The sequence below is a fragment of the Cantharellus anzutake genome (assembly GCF_015039405.1).
Source record: "Cantharellus anzutake strain C23 chromosome Unknown EI90scaffold_69, whole genome shotgun sequence".
Classification (NCBI taxonomy): Eukaryota; Fungi; Basidiomycota; class Agaricomycetes; order Cantharellales; family Hydnaceae; genus Cantharellus; species Cantharellus anzutake.
In genome coordinates, this window is record NW_024067019.1 from 435,262 (window position 1) to 448,463 (window position 13,202).

Here is a 13,202-nt window from a genome sequence, read left to right on the forward strand (position 1 = left end):
ATGCGTTCGTAGAGGTTGCCATTGATTGGAGCCGAGTGTACCGTATCAGCCGTAAGGCTCATCGAATTCGGGTTGCATGGCTGAAATAAAGTAATATGGTGCCAACAACAAAACTCGTGATAGTCAGATGTCCATTATTGAGGACCAAAATCCTTTTTACAGTTTTGGCATGCTACAATGATGCAGGATCGAACCCAACAAAAGCGTCCTTGAATGCTTCCGCGTCTCGCGTCTCCTTATCTTCCGATTGAGAACAAGCCTTCCAGTCAGCACGATCCTTCAACGCAAGATAATGTGCAAGCGCTTCCCTGTGTAGGTGGGAAACAGTGTCATCAATGGCAATGTCGGTGATAGAGTGTGGACTTTACTCGCCTCCCGAATTGGAGATTAAACATCACTCCAGGCCTCAAGATATGCACCATCTTCCTCCCATCTGGTAGATCGACTCTAAAATAGCCCACCAGCAGCTTCGCCCAATGCCTTGACAGGATCATCTTCCCACACAACCTGTCCGCCCCCATAAGCGCTGAACGCCCCCTCCACCCCATCCTTCTTCGACTCGGGTACCGGTACAACTTGGATGTGTGCGTGTCCACCCTTTCCCGACAGTCTTGACATCTCGAAGAAAACCGGGACAGCGCCATATTTAGCATACATCGTGCGCAGAGCTGCCCTGTACGTGTCAACCTCAGAAAGAACTGGGGGCGCAAGGTCGGTCGGTATTGTGCTCAAAGTTGGATAGTGGGAGATTGGAATAATGAGGATGTGGCCGCCACCAGGCACGTGAGTCGGAGAAAGGGTGTCTGGGTCTGTTGGCAGAAGTGGACCTTTTGCCAATGTAACGTACACTTCTGTTCCAATGGAGACGATAAGATGCTTCCTGTAACAACCAATCAACACCAGGACCTGCTTTTTCGGTCCTCACTCACGACAATCCTGGATTGGATAAACAAAACCAACATTCGGCGGCTGTGAAGAGGGACACTTGAGTGACACTGGATCGAACATCGGCATCACAGACTTACGCTGTATTTCTCTCACGGGATCACGTCGTGGTCGTTCCTTCATAGAAGGACAGTCGCGTATTAAATGTGCCTCGCTTCCGCAAGCTCGGCATATATAGCCTGGCGGCGGCTTCCTGCCTCCAGTATCTCCTGTTGCGTACTTTTCAGGACAGTCTTTAATATAATGCTGTAGACACCAGATGGTAAGTAATGAGCAGCGAGCGGATCGAAAAAACTGACGTCCGCGGATTGACATATGCGACAAATATAGCCTTCTGGTGGTCGTTTTGTTGATTTTTTGGCTTCAGAATTGTTTTGGTGGACCGAACCCTGCTGATCTTTTAGGACTGTTGAGGCAAGGCCATTCTCATACGGAAGAACAGTAGAGCACTCGCCTCGTCGGGGGCGTTTCACCCGAACATCGCCAAAAATGAAATTGCCGCCATCATCATCATCATCAGTGGATCTTTTAGCACCAGTCCTCGAATCCAACTGGAATGGATTTTCAGTGCAATTGGCAGGGATCGATGGCTTTGGAGACAAGGGTGTAATGGGAGCGATGGAGAACGCATAAAACCACTGGGGGGATGTTAGTAACTGTTAAGAAGCGAATTAAATTAATGACCGACCCTAGGTTTTTTAATTCCAGAAGTGTCAGTAGGCCCACCAAACGCCCCCAAACTAATGAAACGGGTTATGGCATGACCGCCACTCCAGATGAAGGGTTCACGTTCCCAGAAGACAGCTGGACTTCCCCCTCCGGCGACAAAGTGATACCGCGGACGAGAGGCGGATACTACATCATCCAGGGGGGGAACCAAACTAGCACTGTCGATTGATGGAGGGACAGATTTAGATTGTTTAATGATTTTAGCCGGCCACCCGTGTGTCAACAGAACATCGATTTGGACGTTGGAGACTGATGACCTGAGTGACGCAAGAGTCATCTGATTGGCAGAATCACCAAGGGATGGTAGTGATGGTGATTTGAGGAACGAAGCAACATTTGCAGCATTGAATGTAGAAGATTCCGGGCCAAGGTCAGACCCCTCCCCATATGTTTTTGCATCAAACTGGCCACCAAGGCTAGCGATCGTCAGCTTTTGTGAGGTAGTAATTATTGTGGTTTTCCCTGCCATTTTCATGAATGTAAGCCGCCGTTTAGTGGAGACCGGCCTCACCAAGCAGATACACATTGTGACATATTTCGCCACCAGTTTCGGCCGTTTTCTCCAGCACAGGAGGGGGTATTGGATGAATCCCCTGAGTTACATATGTGGGAAAGGGCACTAGTGATATTCAATGGTCGTAGCAGGCCTGCATCAGCGAAGCTCACCCTCAATTTCGCCAGCCAGTAATTCCTGCAATTCTTCTTCACCACCCGGCGGCCCAAAAAAGTCCCCAGCGCACAAAAGGAGCTCAAACTTCCCATGCTTCGCATCAATGGCCTTAACCTTTTCGAATAAAGACTTGAAAGATCCAAGGGGTGAACCAACGGCCAATCTGGTTGTGCCATAAGTAGTCATTATGCAATATCCCGATGTGGGCGGGGACAAACATCTTAGTAGACATCCCTATCTTTCATCCGTCGACAAGAACGCCTTGAGGCCTGTTACTTGCGGCGACCGAAAGCAGTGTTTTCAATGGCGGAAATGAATCCCAGTAAGCGCCAGGTTGGGGATTGCAATTCAATACTGGCTACACGTGATGACCTCCGCGTTTTGTGTGCTGGGACGCCTTCGCCAATGAGCAAGTTGAATGGACCTTCTGATGCTTCGCAGAGGGGCTGGGTTAATTTGTCTGGGGCGGAGTTGGCACTAGAGAAAACTGGGCTGCCTATCAGTTGGCTTCGCAAGCCAAAGCTTCCTTCAAGAAAATGGCTCATTTTCTGGGGAATTGTTTCTACCCTTGGCTATCTCGCCTGGGACGATAAGCGGAAATGCAAGGCCATAAGAGCCGATTATATTTCTCGCGTCAAGCATTTGGCTGATTATCCTTTGGGCAGCAAGGACCATGCCCGAAAGGTGCAGGTTTATGCGTGCAAATGGCCCGGAGATGACATGGCCAATAGAAGCATGAAGCATTTTAGGAAATACGTTAAGGCCAGTTGCGCTTATGCTGCTGTGGAGGAGATGGGCTTATTGTCAATATTTTTTCAGCCAATCTTGCATGCCGCAGCTGTTGATTATGAGATGAGGAATGGGAATTATCATGGAGCGATATCTGACCTAGTCCGAGAAAGAGTACGCCAAAGACGGGAGGCGGATGCCGGCGCCACGGCTCCCCTGGGGCCATGGGATACCTCCAGCACCAAATTGGACATTCAGTCAGAGCGCAACCGGGAAATGGAAGAGGGTGTGGTCATCATTGGAAGGCACACCTTAAAGGAGTACATGCATGGACTCTGCGAGGGTTGGACGTCGTCTTTGGCTAAGGTGGACAAAGAAGAGGCCCTTGCTGCCCTTCTTGCCGAAGACGGTGCTTTTGACGAGCCTGATGAGGCTATAAACACTCGTGAATCGGATCCCCCCAGACCTTTCGCGCAGCCAACCCTGTCTAACCCCCCAATTCAACCCTCCCCTCTCTTGTCCATGGGTAGTTTACGCGGGCCATTCACTCCTCGGGCACCTTCAGCATCCCAAGAAACCTCCGTTGCTGATGCTTTACATCATGCACCCGTCTCCATCCCGCTCCAACCACCATTCCTCTTTGTGGAGTTTCCTAACCGTATTGGTTTTGAAAACATTCCCATGATGATATATGACTTCTTTAATGAGCACAGGCGGGTGGAGGCGGGGTGCGAAGCGGCGTATCGCCTCGTATTTGCCCAGATACGCCCATTCATTCCTCCGACATCAATAAACCGGACCAACGACGCTCCTGATGCGCCCACACCATTTCCCAGTCACGGGTTTGGTCTAGGGGGTGACCTTGACTTCGACCAGGATAAGGAGAAGATGTATGGCCGTGGATATCGTGACACCCTGGCAACTATCGCTGACGCTCGCAAGAAATACTACCAAGAGTTGCTTCGCAAGCTCGAGGTGACCCGCTCACTTGCACGAGGAGAAAGGGAGCCGACAAAAGACGAGAAGGCATATCCACCACCGACTGAGGTGGAACTTCGGGCGGAGCGGCTCAAAAAGGAGTTGCGGTGGAGAGAGGATGAGAAAGCCTATCAATGGCTGCGTCACGGCATGGGGGTCACTTGGGATGATCGATTCAATGGGATATTTGGTGTGTTCCGCAACCCTTCAGCGGAGGAGGTACGGGCTACCCTACCTCCTCCATCGGCGACTTCGTCGGATACAGCTTGACGGAAAAGGGCTACATTGGGTTACAGACTTGCTTCTCTTTAAAAGTACAGTATATAGTTAACTTTCACAATTACAATTTTCCCCCTTCCAATACTGTTTGAACTGTGGGATATAGGTGGTGTTACAAGAAATGGGGTTTGGGGGTCATCATACTCCTAAGTAGTACGTAAACTTGATCACGCAGCACCAACAGGGGAGAATGTTAGCGGGCTTTGGAGAGCGAGTAGTTATGGCGCTCACTGACTTTATTCGTTCATTATCACCTGCGTGGAGCGAGTGGTTCCCGTTTATACAGTGTCCGATAAGTGTTGAGCACATGCCCAACAGACAACTCGGATACTTGAACGGAATAATCCGTCAGAATACGGTACAGCTCACGCTCGGTAAATGGGAGGCGGTCCGGGGGCTGGTGTTTGATGACACTGTCCAAGTAAACTGCGGCGTCTGAAACGTGTCGAGGGGTGGGAGTGATTGCCCCCGTTGCTCCACGTCGTAACATGTCCATTTTCACACAAAACCCGTAGTTCCATGGTGCGGCTACGACTTGCAGCCCGGGCTGTCTGAAGATGGTCTCTCGTGGCCCACGTCCCAACACCTCCATCAATGACTGCCAATTTTCCCCCACGGGTAATTTGTTCGTTTGTTCGATTTTCCGAGAAGGGAGACCCAAATGGGCTATGGCTCCGTGCATGGCGACTTCGAGATACGTGCGATGAGAGATGGCAGGACCAAGAAACTCAATGTCGTCGGTTTGATCCGCAATTCGAAGATAAAGTACATCCACCACACCGCCAACAGCAACGAGGGTAGCTTCTGCCCCTTACGGGAGAGATAATCAGCTACATACTGAAAGCAGCGGATGATTTGATCGGATTTAACGAAGGCGCTTTGGGTTTCTCGAGTTGCAAAGGGGGCGTACGGCTCGGTGGCGGCGATCGTGACGCATTGTCCCATGGCGACAACTCCCGGGGTAACGAAGAACGCAGGTTGGGCTTTGGGATACGTTCCTCATATCTTATATGAAGACAGGTCGGCACGATGCCGAATGTAGAGATTGGGAAAATGGCTCTTGACACAAGGCATCGCCGGTATCCCGTTTTGAGCAGTTCTCCTCATATGCCTAACAAGTCGGATCACCCAGTAATAAGATTTGCGGTAACATAAATGTCCAAGAATGGGAGGTGAGATGCCAAAGTGATTTTAAGGGTGAGATACGCGTTGGCTTTTATGCATTGCCAGATTGCCTAAGCCCAAGAGGGGCGACTACTCGGACGAGTGACAAAAAAGCATAACCGATAGTTGAAAAATGACGTCGAAATCGCTTCCGCGATCTGCGATCTCTTCTGCTCGATATTATCTGATTTTGAGCCGAATGAAGAGCACAAAACTCGCGGTCAAGCGTGGATTAAAAATTTGATTCCTCACTTAGTATATACAATAAACTTCTTGAAACGAGTTGCATAACATGTTGCGGATCTGGGCGCCTGACGCTGAAGGACCAAGGGGCTGAGGAGGAACGATTGTTATCTGAAAGCATCGTGATCAAGGTCGGCGCGCCGAGGGTGGGGCTAGAGTATTTACTCATGGGCATTTGAAGGTCCAACCCTGAACGTAGTGGAGACAAGGGTGTATTGGCCACCCGGATGTTCGTCTAAATTGGCGCAACTCAGAATAATTGTCCTGACACGTAAAAGATAGGGAGAGTTTATGCCCAATTCAAGTGGCCAAGTGACTTGTAACGGGTCATCGAGGGGACTCTGGGACCACGTATTGGATTTGCGTAGGAAAAAACAGTCGTCCACGCCTACATCAAGGGACAAAGGGTTGTGACCGTGTCAGTCCAAATTAATGGGCCTTCGGAGATAGCAGCGGGAGTAAGTTCGAAAATAGCAATTGACGCGCTGGAACCCCAAGAGCAGGTGGGCGAATCTGAAGGGCAAGAAGCAAACACTTCGTTGTTGCTTACAGTAACAAGACACTAGAAACGGACATCTGATCTCGGGTAGTGGGTGTTATTTGGGTGACAAAGGGTAGAGTTGAGTATGCTGTGGACATAACTGCAAATGAACCATATTCATGCAATTGAAGAAAGCCAGGAGAAGACAGCGATAGTCTCGGAAATCGAAGCTGCTCGGGAATGACGGTAATTTCAGTGCATGAGACAATTGGATTCACGCATTGAAGCGGGAACACACCAGGGTTAGGCTGAGTCGCGGATCACAACAGCTTAAGATGCTGAAGCCGTCGAAAACCCTTTTTTCCAAATCCATATTGGGAGCCGGATAAACGGCTGGACGTTATAGAATCTTTCCCTCAAGCGGCCTCGAATCATAATTACCTACGGTGAAGGCACTTGGCTGCCTGGGTGTTCTGTAAAGGCTGAGCAATAATGTCCCAGGGCTGAGATGCTGCACACGCTGCACAGAGTGTCAGGTGGCTCAGGGTTATCGGCGACGCAGCAAGAGAGTATCAGGGCGTGGATGCATCATTAAAACCATAGGAGGAAAAAAACTTCATGGAGCCGGGCCGATGCCTATCAAGCATGTCCTCATTGCTGAAACGTTGGTAGTTGTTCGGCTAAGGTTGCTTTCGGTCGTGGGACCGATTTAACACAACGCCCGCTGTTGAGCAAGGGTCGCTTCTGCATTTCATGGTCGGATAGTAGAGGCCGAAAAGAATGGGAAGAGTTTGAATTGAGTACGCCACTAAATAGTCTGTTCGGAATACTCTCGGGCCATCTCTTATCTCTGGGATTTGTGGACTCGCGTAGGTGGGCGACGGCAGGAACAAGGTCTGTGGAATTAGCTCAATCTTGAAAAGCACGGTGGGGGTGCCATCTTGCACTTGAGGTACGCACATAAGACCAAAGCCCAAAGATCAGATTTAGGCTTGGTCACCAACTCTGGCATTAGAAAAACGCAATCCTATCGTTTCCTCACATCACTGACCCGGATAGAATTTGGTTAAGGATTGGTGTCTGCGCCAGCTAAGCCCTCCCTTTGCGACGGGCACTTGTGCAGAGACAGTGTGTCTACAGTTAGAGGCCCTAAGATCAGCCAGTAAACGAGAGCCCTAGCTAGGGATGGGTCCAAGATGGTGGGAAAGTTGGACAAGAATCAAAAATCTCTATTTCTGGGCGTTTGTGCCGGAAGACCATGCCCTAACAATTCGCCATACACCCTTCGGACCTGTCACCAGGCCAGACACCCGGGATCACTAAGGATAGCACCAGCAACGACGGCGCGGCTTCTTGCCCAGAAAAACCAGGATTTGGATTTGCCGCCCGTGACACGTTCTGCCTCATGTTGACGCTTATGACCTCCCTGCGAGATAGATTGAGACACATATTCGGCTAAGTCGGTTTCGGTTGCCCTTAGTGCTGATCGGCTCGGCAAGGTTCGGCCTTTTCTCTGCAGGGCAGCCCTAGCGGACTCGATTAGGTAGGGTCCCAGCTTCTAGACTCAATCTCCGACTTGCTTTTTTATTGGATATCCTGTGACTAACAGCATCCAGGCGCTTCGTTCAAGATGCTATCCATCCTTCCAGCGTCCCACCGAGGATCTTACCAGCGTTACTCGTATCTGTTACTTCGGACCCATCGACGTGTTCGTATCACTCACTGGCTTGACTCCTCGTTACTCGTCGTCGGGTATTGCCCCAAATGATACATCGATCTCAATTTCCCCCTCACCTTCCGTGAAATCAGCCCTGCGGATCTGCTCCGCGCCGATTCCCAATCCAAACACTGGGAAAATCCGGGAGCGTGGCTGGAAGGTGGAGGGATATTTCCCCAGGCGACACCGGGAAGGCATCGAATATTACTTGTGGCAGAGCGTTTGGTCGAATTGTTGTTGTGCCTGTTGTAGGGGCTGCGAACAGTCCCTACCATACACAGAAAAGGGGGAAGGAAATGCGCCCTTGCTGGTGGAGAAACTAAGAGGTACCGATGGAAATGGCTAGGGACTGAGAGTCATTTGCTGATCAGTGGCCGGATTGCGCGCGGCGAAATCTGCAGCTGGGAGCAGTGTCAAAAGTCGGTTTGATAAGCCACAAAGGGAACGGCCTAATTCGAGATGGTAGGAGGGTGTGGCCTACATCCGATAGTCTGGCCGATGGGGTGGAAGGCAGTTAGACTAGGCCGAAAGCGTGGAGAGGAGGCCGAGCGACGCCAGTTTATTGGCCCTTCTACGTGGGCAATGCACCAAAGTGTTGCTCAGGATTGGAACCGGTCAAGTCACTACTGTAGGAAGTCGCCTGCGAGACCACACAGCAATAATTCAGGCAGATAGTGTCCTTCACCAGTGGCGCGCTTCAAAATATTTATCAAGCCCACAAATTATTTTGAAAAAGACTTGAGTGACAGGAGGGTAGGAACATAGGTAGTTAGTGGAAGAAGGTAGCCGGTTCCGGCTATCGGAACCACTGCATTAGTTCGTCTTCCGGGGTAGTAGAACTCGTTTGATAGACTATACCATGAACCAGGATTTCGGAAAGCTGGATGGGAAAGCAACCAGCCAACGGCGAGGAGAAACTGACGCTATATGATGCATTGCTTCAAAGTGTCGTCCAAGGCTGGAGTGTCAGTCTGAAAAATCCCGGGCCCCATTAATTATGTAGGCGGTATGGGCTCCGGGCGCCCGTCCCTCCACGCGCCGCAAGCACTAATGAAAACGTCCTCGGAAAAGTGCCTTAGGGCGGTTCCTGGATTGGGGAGATTTATTCTCTCGGGTGCAAGTGGTACCAGGGCGCAGAATGCGGGCACAGTGACCAATTTATGAAAAAGCGACATTGATTCCTCTGTTACAGGCGAGGGCTTGGAGTGCTGTCTGACAATGGAGCCTACCTGAGAGAAAACGTAGGATATTGCTGGCTTGCGTGGCCGGCAGTGCGGCGGACAATCCATGAACTCTTTAATGGGAAACAATGCTTCAGAGTGTGTCCAAGGTCAGAAGGTCGGCTTGACAGGTTAGGCAGCAAATGGCGGGTGGGGATGCCTGGAGGCGGCCAACGAAGGGAAACTCAGTAATTGGATATGCCGAACAGGGTTAGGAAGCACGATCGAGGAATTGCTACGAGACAGGGCCAACGCATCTTGATACTTAGCGGTAGAGGGCAACCAATTCTTTAGCACAGTACTCCCTTAGAGTAGAGCACCGGGAAAGCTGTGGAAGATTGATAGATTGCCGCTAGCCGGGATCGTAGAGTGTCGAGCAAGAGGCAGCTATGACTCATGACTCGGTGACTCGGATAAGTTCTTGCTGAGCCTTCGCGGCACTAGGAGGGTTTGTATCGGCTCGAATTGGAGAGCAATCTGAGAGGAAGCGTAATTCGCACGCACCACGACCCTTTCCAGACGTCTAAGCTTGAGGAACAGGTAGCAGTAGATTCGTCCTAACCCACTTATCAGTCAAGGTCCACCGACAGAACGTTCGTGATCTGGAGAAAGCGACGGGCCATCGTTTTGTGAATCTTTTCCACCAAGGACCGTCATCGAGACCATTCTGGTGAACACGCATCAGGACAAAGTCCCGGAAAGAGTAGTGTCAATGAGATTGGTACCCGCATTTCACAAATCTCATAAGCTGAGCTCCGATTAAATTCAGCTGTGGACGACCGGACAACAGGTGACAGAATAATGCCCTGAACCGAAGTTGAGAGCGATCGCTCCGCAGCTATAATGACGCCAGCCACGATGCGGCGGTCGTGCGCAGAGTCACACACTCCCTGGCCAGGATAGAGGCGGACAGTTGATTCATCGCTTACTCGGCGGGCGCATGGTCATGTTGCAGATTGACATCGAGTAGCAGAAGTTGATGGATCCTTGCCATTCTTCTTCGGATGATCCAAAGTGTGCGTTTCCACATGAATAAACCGACAGCGAGCGACAATTTCATGAACAAGGGCGTTTAACAACAGGGCTGATTGGGCCTTGCTTAGTCTGGCCGATTGTGAATAGACATAGACGGGCCAATCCTGGGTCCTAGCATTGTCGGAGAGATTGATGCTAGACAGAGACGTGACGTTTTACTTCCTTGAAGCAATAAAGAGCTTGGTAGTAGTGGTGAATGTGGGGCCTCGTTGTGAGGAAGGTCGGCGAGTGGTTCAAAGCATTTGCTTTGCACTCATCAGGAGGATCAGTGACCACCATTATTGGCCTCTCAGAAGAGGGCAACCTTATCAGGAGAGGGTCTCACAGCAATGGATCTTAAAGGATGTATCGGCGAGATTGGATTCATCACCGGCGCGGATAAGGACCGCGATAATTTTCGCTCTTCAGTGAACCAGTCGCTAAACACACTGACCGCGTTCACTCGTTGTAGAAACCTGTTATCTCTCGATTTTCCATCTCTTGACAATGCATGCGCCGCATTGACCTAGCTGGCGCTGGCCACAGGAGTAAGAAACATGATCCAATTCTCGTGTGCAGTGTGTCGCAACACTAGCTCTGTAGATGCTCTATGAACCCAGCAGAAGCTCCTTCCTAACGAAGGCTTTCCATACTTCAATATCCAACGGAGTGAAACCCAAGTTTCTGACGAACAACGTGTGGCTCTGAACGTACGAGTCCCACCACGGGGACGTCCTAGGCGTTCAAAGGTGCTGCTTCTCGTACCGGTGAGGAATGCCGGTCGTGAGCTCGTCACAACCTGGTTAGCGAATGGAACCGCACGAAAATAAGTACTGGGGAGCCCCGAAGGCCTACCCCTCCTCCTTGTGGTCGAATTACCAGCGCTATAGTCTCTCTCGGGCCCAGAACTTCCCGAATTCGACCGCCCTTCCTGAATATCTATCATGACTCGAGTACTCAAACCGTTGCCTAATGAGAATCGCAACGGACACATCGCGAAAGGCTCGCTGAATTTCCCGCCTCGTTGGAATGGAGAAAGGGCGGCGAGGGCTGCTCTGAGCTTTGGGCCTAAGAACAGCACGAAGGGTCGCCTCAGTACGGCGACCAAACTGAACACGATCAGTAGCGATCAGTTTAGCTCTGAGGTGATCCAGGCACCATTCAAGTTGACAGTCTCCGCATCAGGGTGCTGGCTCATTCAATCGGGGATTTCCATTTCGAGAGGGCAGCCACGCTGTTGTTTACTTTCTCGTTGCGCGAGACTGTCAGAACTTGGGCTATCTTGCTCCACCCACGCTTGGGGTCACATCCACTCTCGTTCATCCCCCTACATTGGCCCCTCACAGGCCTCGTATGAATTTCGTCCTCAAATCGTCAACAACTCCTCCACGTAGATGCCACCTCCCACAGCATCTGACCTATGGCTCACCTCGCGTCGCTTTGGGTTGGTGATAGATGCCGGCTCATCGGGATCTCGGCTGCAGATATATAGCTGGAAAGATGCTCGTTCTGTCAGGCAAACCCTAGACCTCGAAGCCCTGGACAGGTTACCGCAGGTCGAGAAAGGTGTACCTTCTGGTGATGATTGGCTTCATAAAGTCGAGCCGGGTCTGTATTTAGCTCCATGGTGCTAATTCGTCAGTTCTGCTCACTCATATTTGCTTATCAGGTATCTCTTCATTTGCGCAGAACCCAATGGGTATTCCAGAATATCTTGCGCCACTCCTTGAGCACGCAAAGGACACGGTGCCCCCATCCTTACACCGAGAAACTCCGATATTCCTCCTTGCAACGGCTGGAATGCGACTTCTCCCCAAAGACCAGCAGAATAGCATAATCGAAGCCACGTGTATGTTCTTCCGAGCCAATTCCAGCTTCCGACTTGAGGCGCCGTCGATAATCGGACCATGTGGATCAAGCGTGCGAATTATTAGTGGAGAGGAGGAAGGTATATTTGGCTGGATTTCTGTCAATTACTTGATGGACGGCTTCACTGGACATGACCAACATCATCGTGGAACATATGGTTTCCTTGACATGGGCGGGGCATCAACTCAGATTGCGTTCGAGCCAGGCCCCTCGGAGCGTGAATCAATGTCTCATACGACTGCAGACACTTTGATTGACGTCCGGTTGCGCTTGTTGAGTGGAGAAGAAATCGAGCATCCCGTGTTCGTCACAACTTGGCTAGGATACGGGACGAATCAAGCTCGCGAACGATACATCGGGTCACAAGTGAAGAACTGGTTATCGTCCGGACATGGATCCACAAATTCCATTCCAGATCCATGTCTTCCTAAACAACTCAATATCCCCCTGTCACCTCAAGCCATTCCGGGGACAGATGCGAAGGCCGGGGAGTCCCATGAATTGATTGGGACGGGCTCGTTCGAACAATGCTTGGTGCAGACCGCTCCGCTACTGAACAACGATCGTCCATGTCCTGATGTGTCATGCCTTTTCAATGGTGTCCCAGCTCCGCGCATTGATTTCTCGCTCTCTAAATTCATCGGCGTTTCGGAATACTGGTACTCGTCCGAGCACGTTTTCGGACTTGGTGGAGCATATGACGTTGTTCAGTATGAGCGCGCTGCTATCGAATTCTGTTCGCGGGAATGGTCGGATATCGTTCAAGAGCACAAGGAGACACATTTTGACGAGTTTGGGAAGCCAATTCCACCTGGTACATGGGGTAAGGAAGTTGGTCTGAATCGTCTACAGCTGCAATGCTTCAAGGCAGCTTGGGTCGTTAATGTCCTCCATCAGGGGATTGGACTTCCCCGGATTGTTGACTCTGGGGGCAATCAAACCACGGGAGAGGCTGGTTCGGCTGATGAGAAAGCCAAGGCAAAAGGGCTTGGACCGAACCTCGTCGGCCCAGCCACTTTCCAGAGTGTCGACACTATTGGCGACACGGCGGTAAGCTGGACACTTGGGAAGATGGTGCTGGAAGCAAGTAAAGAGGTACCACCTATCAGCTTGAAAACTCCCCCCCTCCTTGACCCCAACCCAAATCGACACCCATCTTGGTCG

The 13,202-nt window shown here is 50.9% G+C and overlaps 4 protein-coding genes across 4 annotated transcripts; 2 read left to right on the forward strand and 2 right to left on the reverse strand.

Annotated features, from left to right (window-relative positions):
* Positions 1-36: 36 nt before the first annotated feature.
* EI90DRAFT_3077651 (CwfJ C-terminus 1-domain-containing protein-like protein) lies at positions 37-2,407 on the reverse strand. The gene is given in 8 exon segments (XM_039061734.1): positions 37-308; positions 373-467; positions 487-880; positions 930-969; positions 1,026-1,191; positions 1,245-1,342; positions 1,400-1,583; positions 1,634-2,407. The coding sequence occupies 8 exon segments, from the start codon at positions 2,198-2,200 to the stop codon at positions 173-175; spliced, it is 1,680 nt and encodes a 559-aa protein (XP_038911023.1). The 5' UTR covers positions 2,201-2,407; the 3' UTR covers positions 37-172.
* Positions 2,408-2,705: 298 nt separating this feature from the next.
* EI90DRAFT_3077652 (inner membrane protein import complex subunit Tim54-domain-containing protein) lies at positions 2,706-4,415 on the forward strand. Its single transcript, XM_039061735.1, has 2 exons — positions 2,706-3,106; positions 3,164-4,415. The coding sequence occupies exons 1-2, from the start codon at positions 2,750-2,752 to the stop codon at positions 4,319-4,321; spliced, it is 1,515 nt and encodes a 504-aa protein (XP_038911024.1). The 5' UTR covers positions 2,706-2,749; the 3' UTR covers positions 4,322-4,415.
* A 165-nt stretch (positions 4,416-4,580) lies between these two features.
* On the reverse strand, positions 4,581-6,376 carry EI90DRAFT_3157711 (uncharacterized protein; the record flags this gene model as incomplete). The annotated part of the gene is made up of 4 exons (XM_039066131.1): positions 4,581-5,140; positions 5,169-5,335; positions 6,130-6,222; positions 6,288-6,376. 4 exons carry the CDS (start codon positions 6,374-6,376, stop codon positions 4,581-4,583), a joined length of 909 nt encoding a protein of 302 aa, XP_038911025.1.
* A 5,187-nt stretch (positions 6,377-11,563) lies between these two features.
* Positions 11,564-13,142, forward strand: EI90DRAFT_2894132 (nucleoside phosphatase GDA1/CD39; the record flags this gene model as incomplete). Its single annotated transcript, XM_039054006.1, has 2 exons — positions 11,564-11,777; positions 11,839-13,142. Coding segments are annotated over 2 exons (1,518 nt in total), but the record flags the coding sequence as incomplete, so codon positions are not given.
* Positions 13,143-13,202: the final 60 nt, after the last annotated feature.

Coding starts and splice junctions, on each gene's coding strand:
- EI90DRAFT_3077651 (XM_039061734.1), bottom strand. CDS start 2,200: ATGTGTATCTGCTTGGTGAGGCCGGTCTCCACTAAACGGCGGCTTACA. Junction 1,192..1,244: donor GCATATGTCAATCCGCGGAC/GTCAGTTTTTTC, acceptor TGGTGTCTACAG/CATTATATTAAAGACTGTCC. Junction 970..1,025: donor TCCCGTGAGAGAAATACAGC/GTAAGTCTGTGA, acceptor CCCTCTTCACAG/CCGCCGAATGTTGGTTTTGT.
- EI90DRAFT_3077652 (XM_039061735.1), top strand. CDS start 2,750: ATGAGCAAGTTGAATGGACCTTCTGATGCTTCGCAGAGGGGCTGGGTT. Junction 3,107..3,163: donor ATTTTAGGAAATACGTTAAG/GCCAGTTGCGCT, acceptor ATATTTTTTCAG/CCAATCTTGCATGCCGCAGC.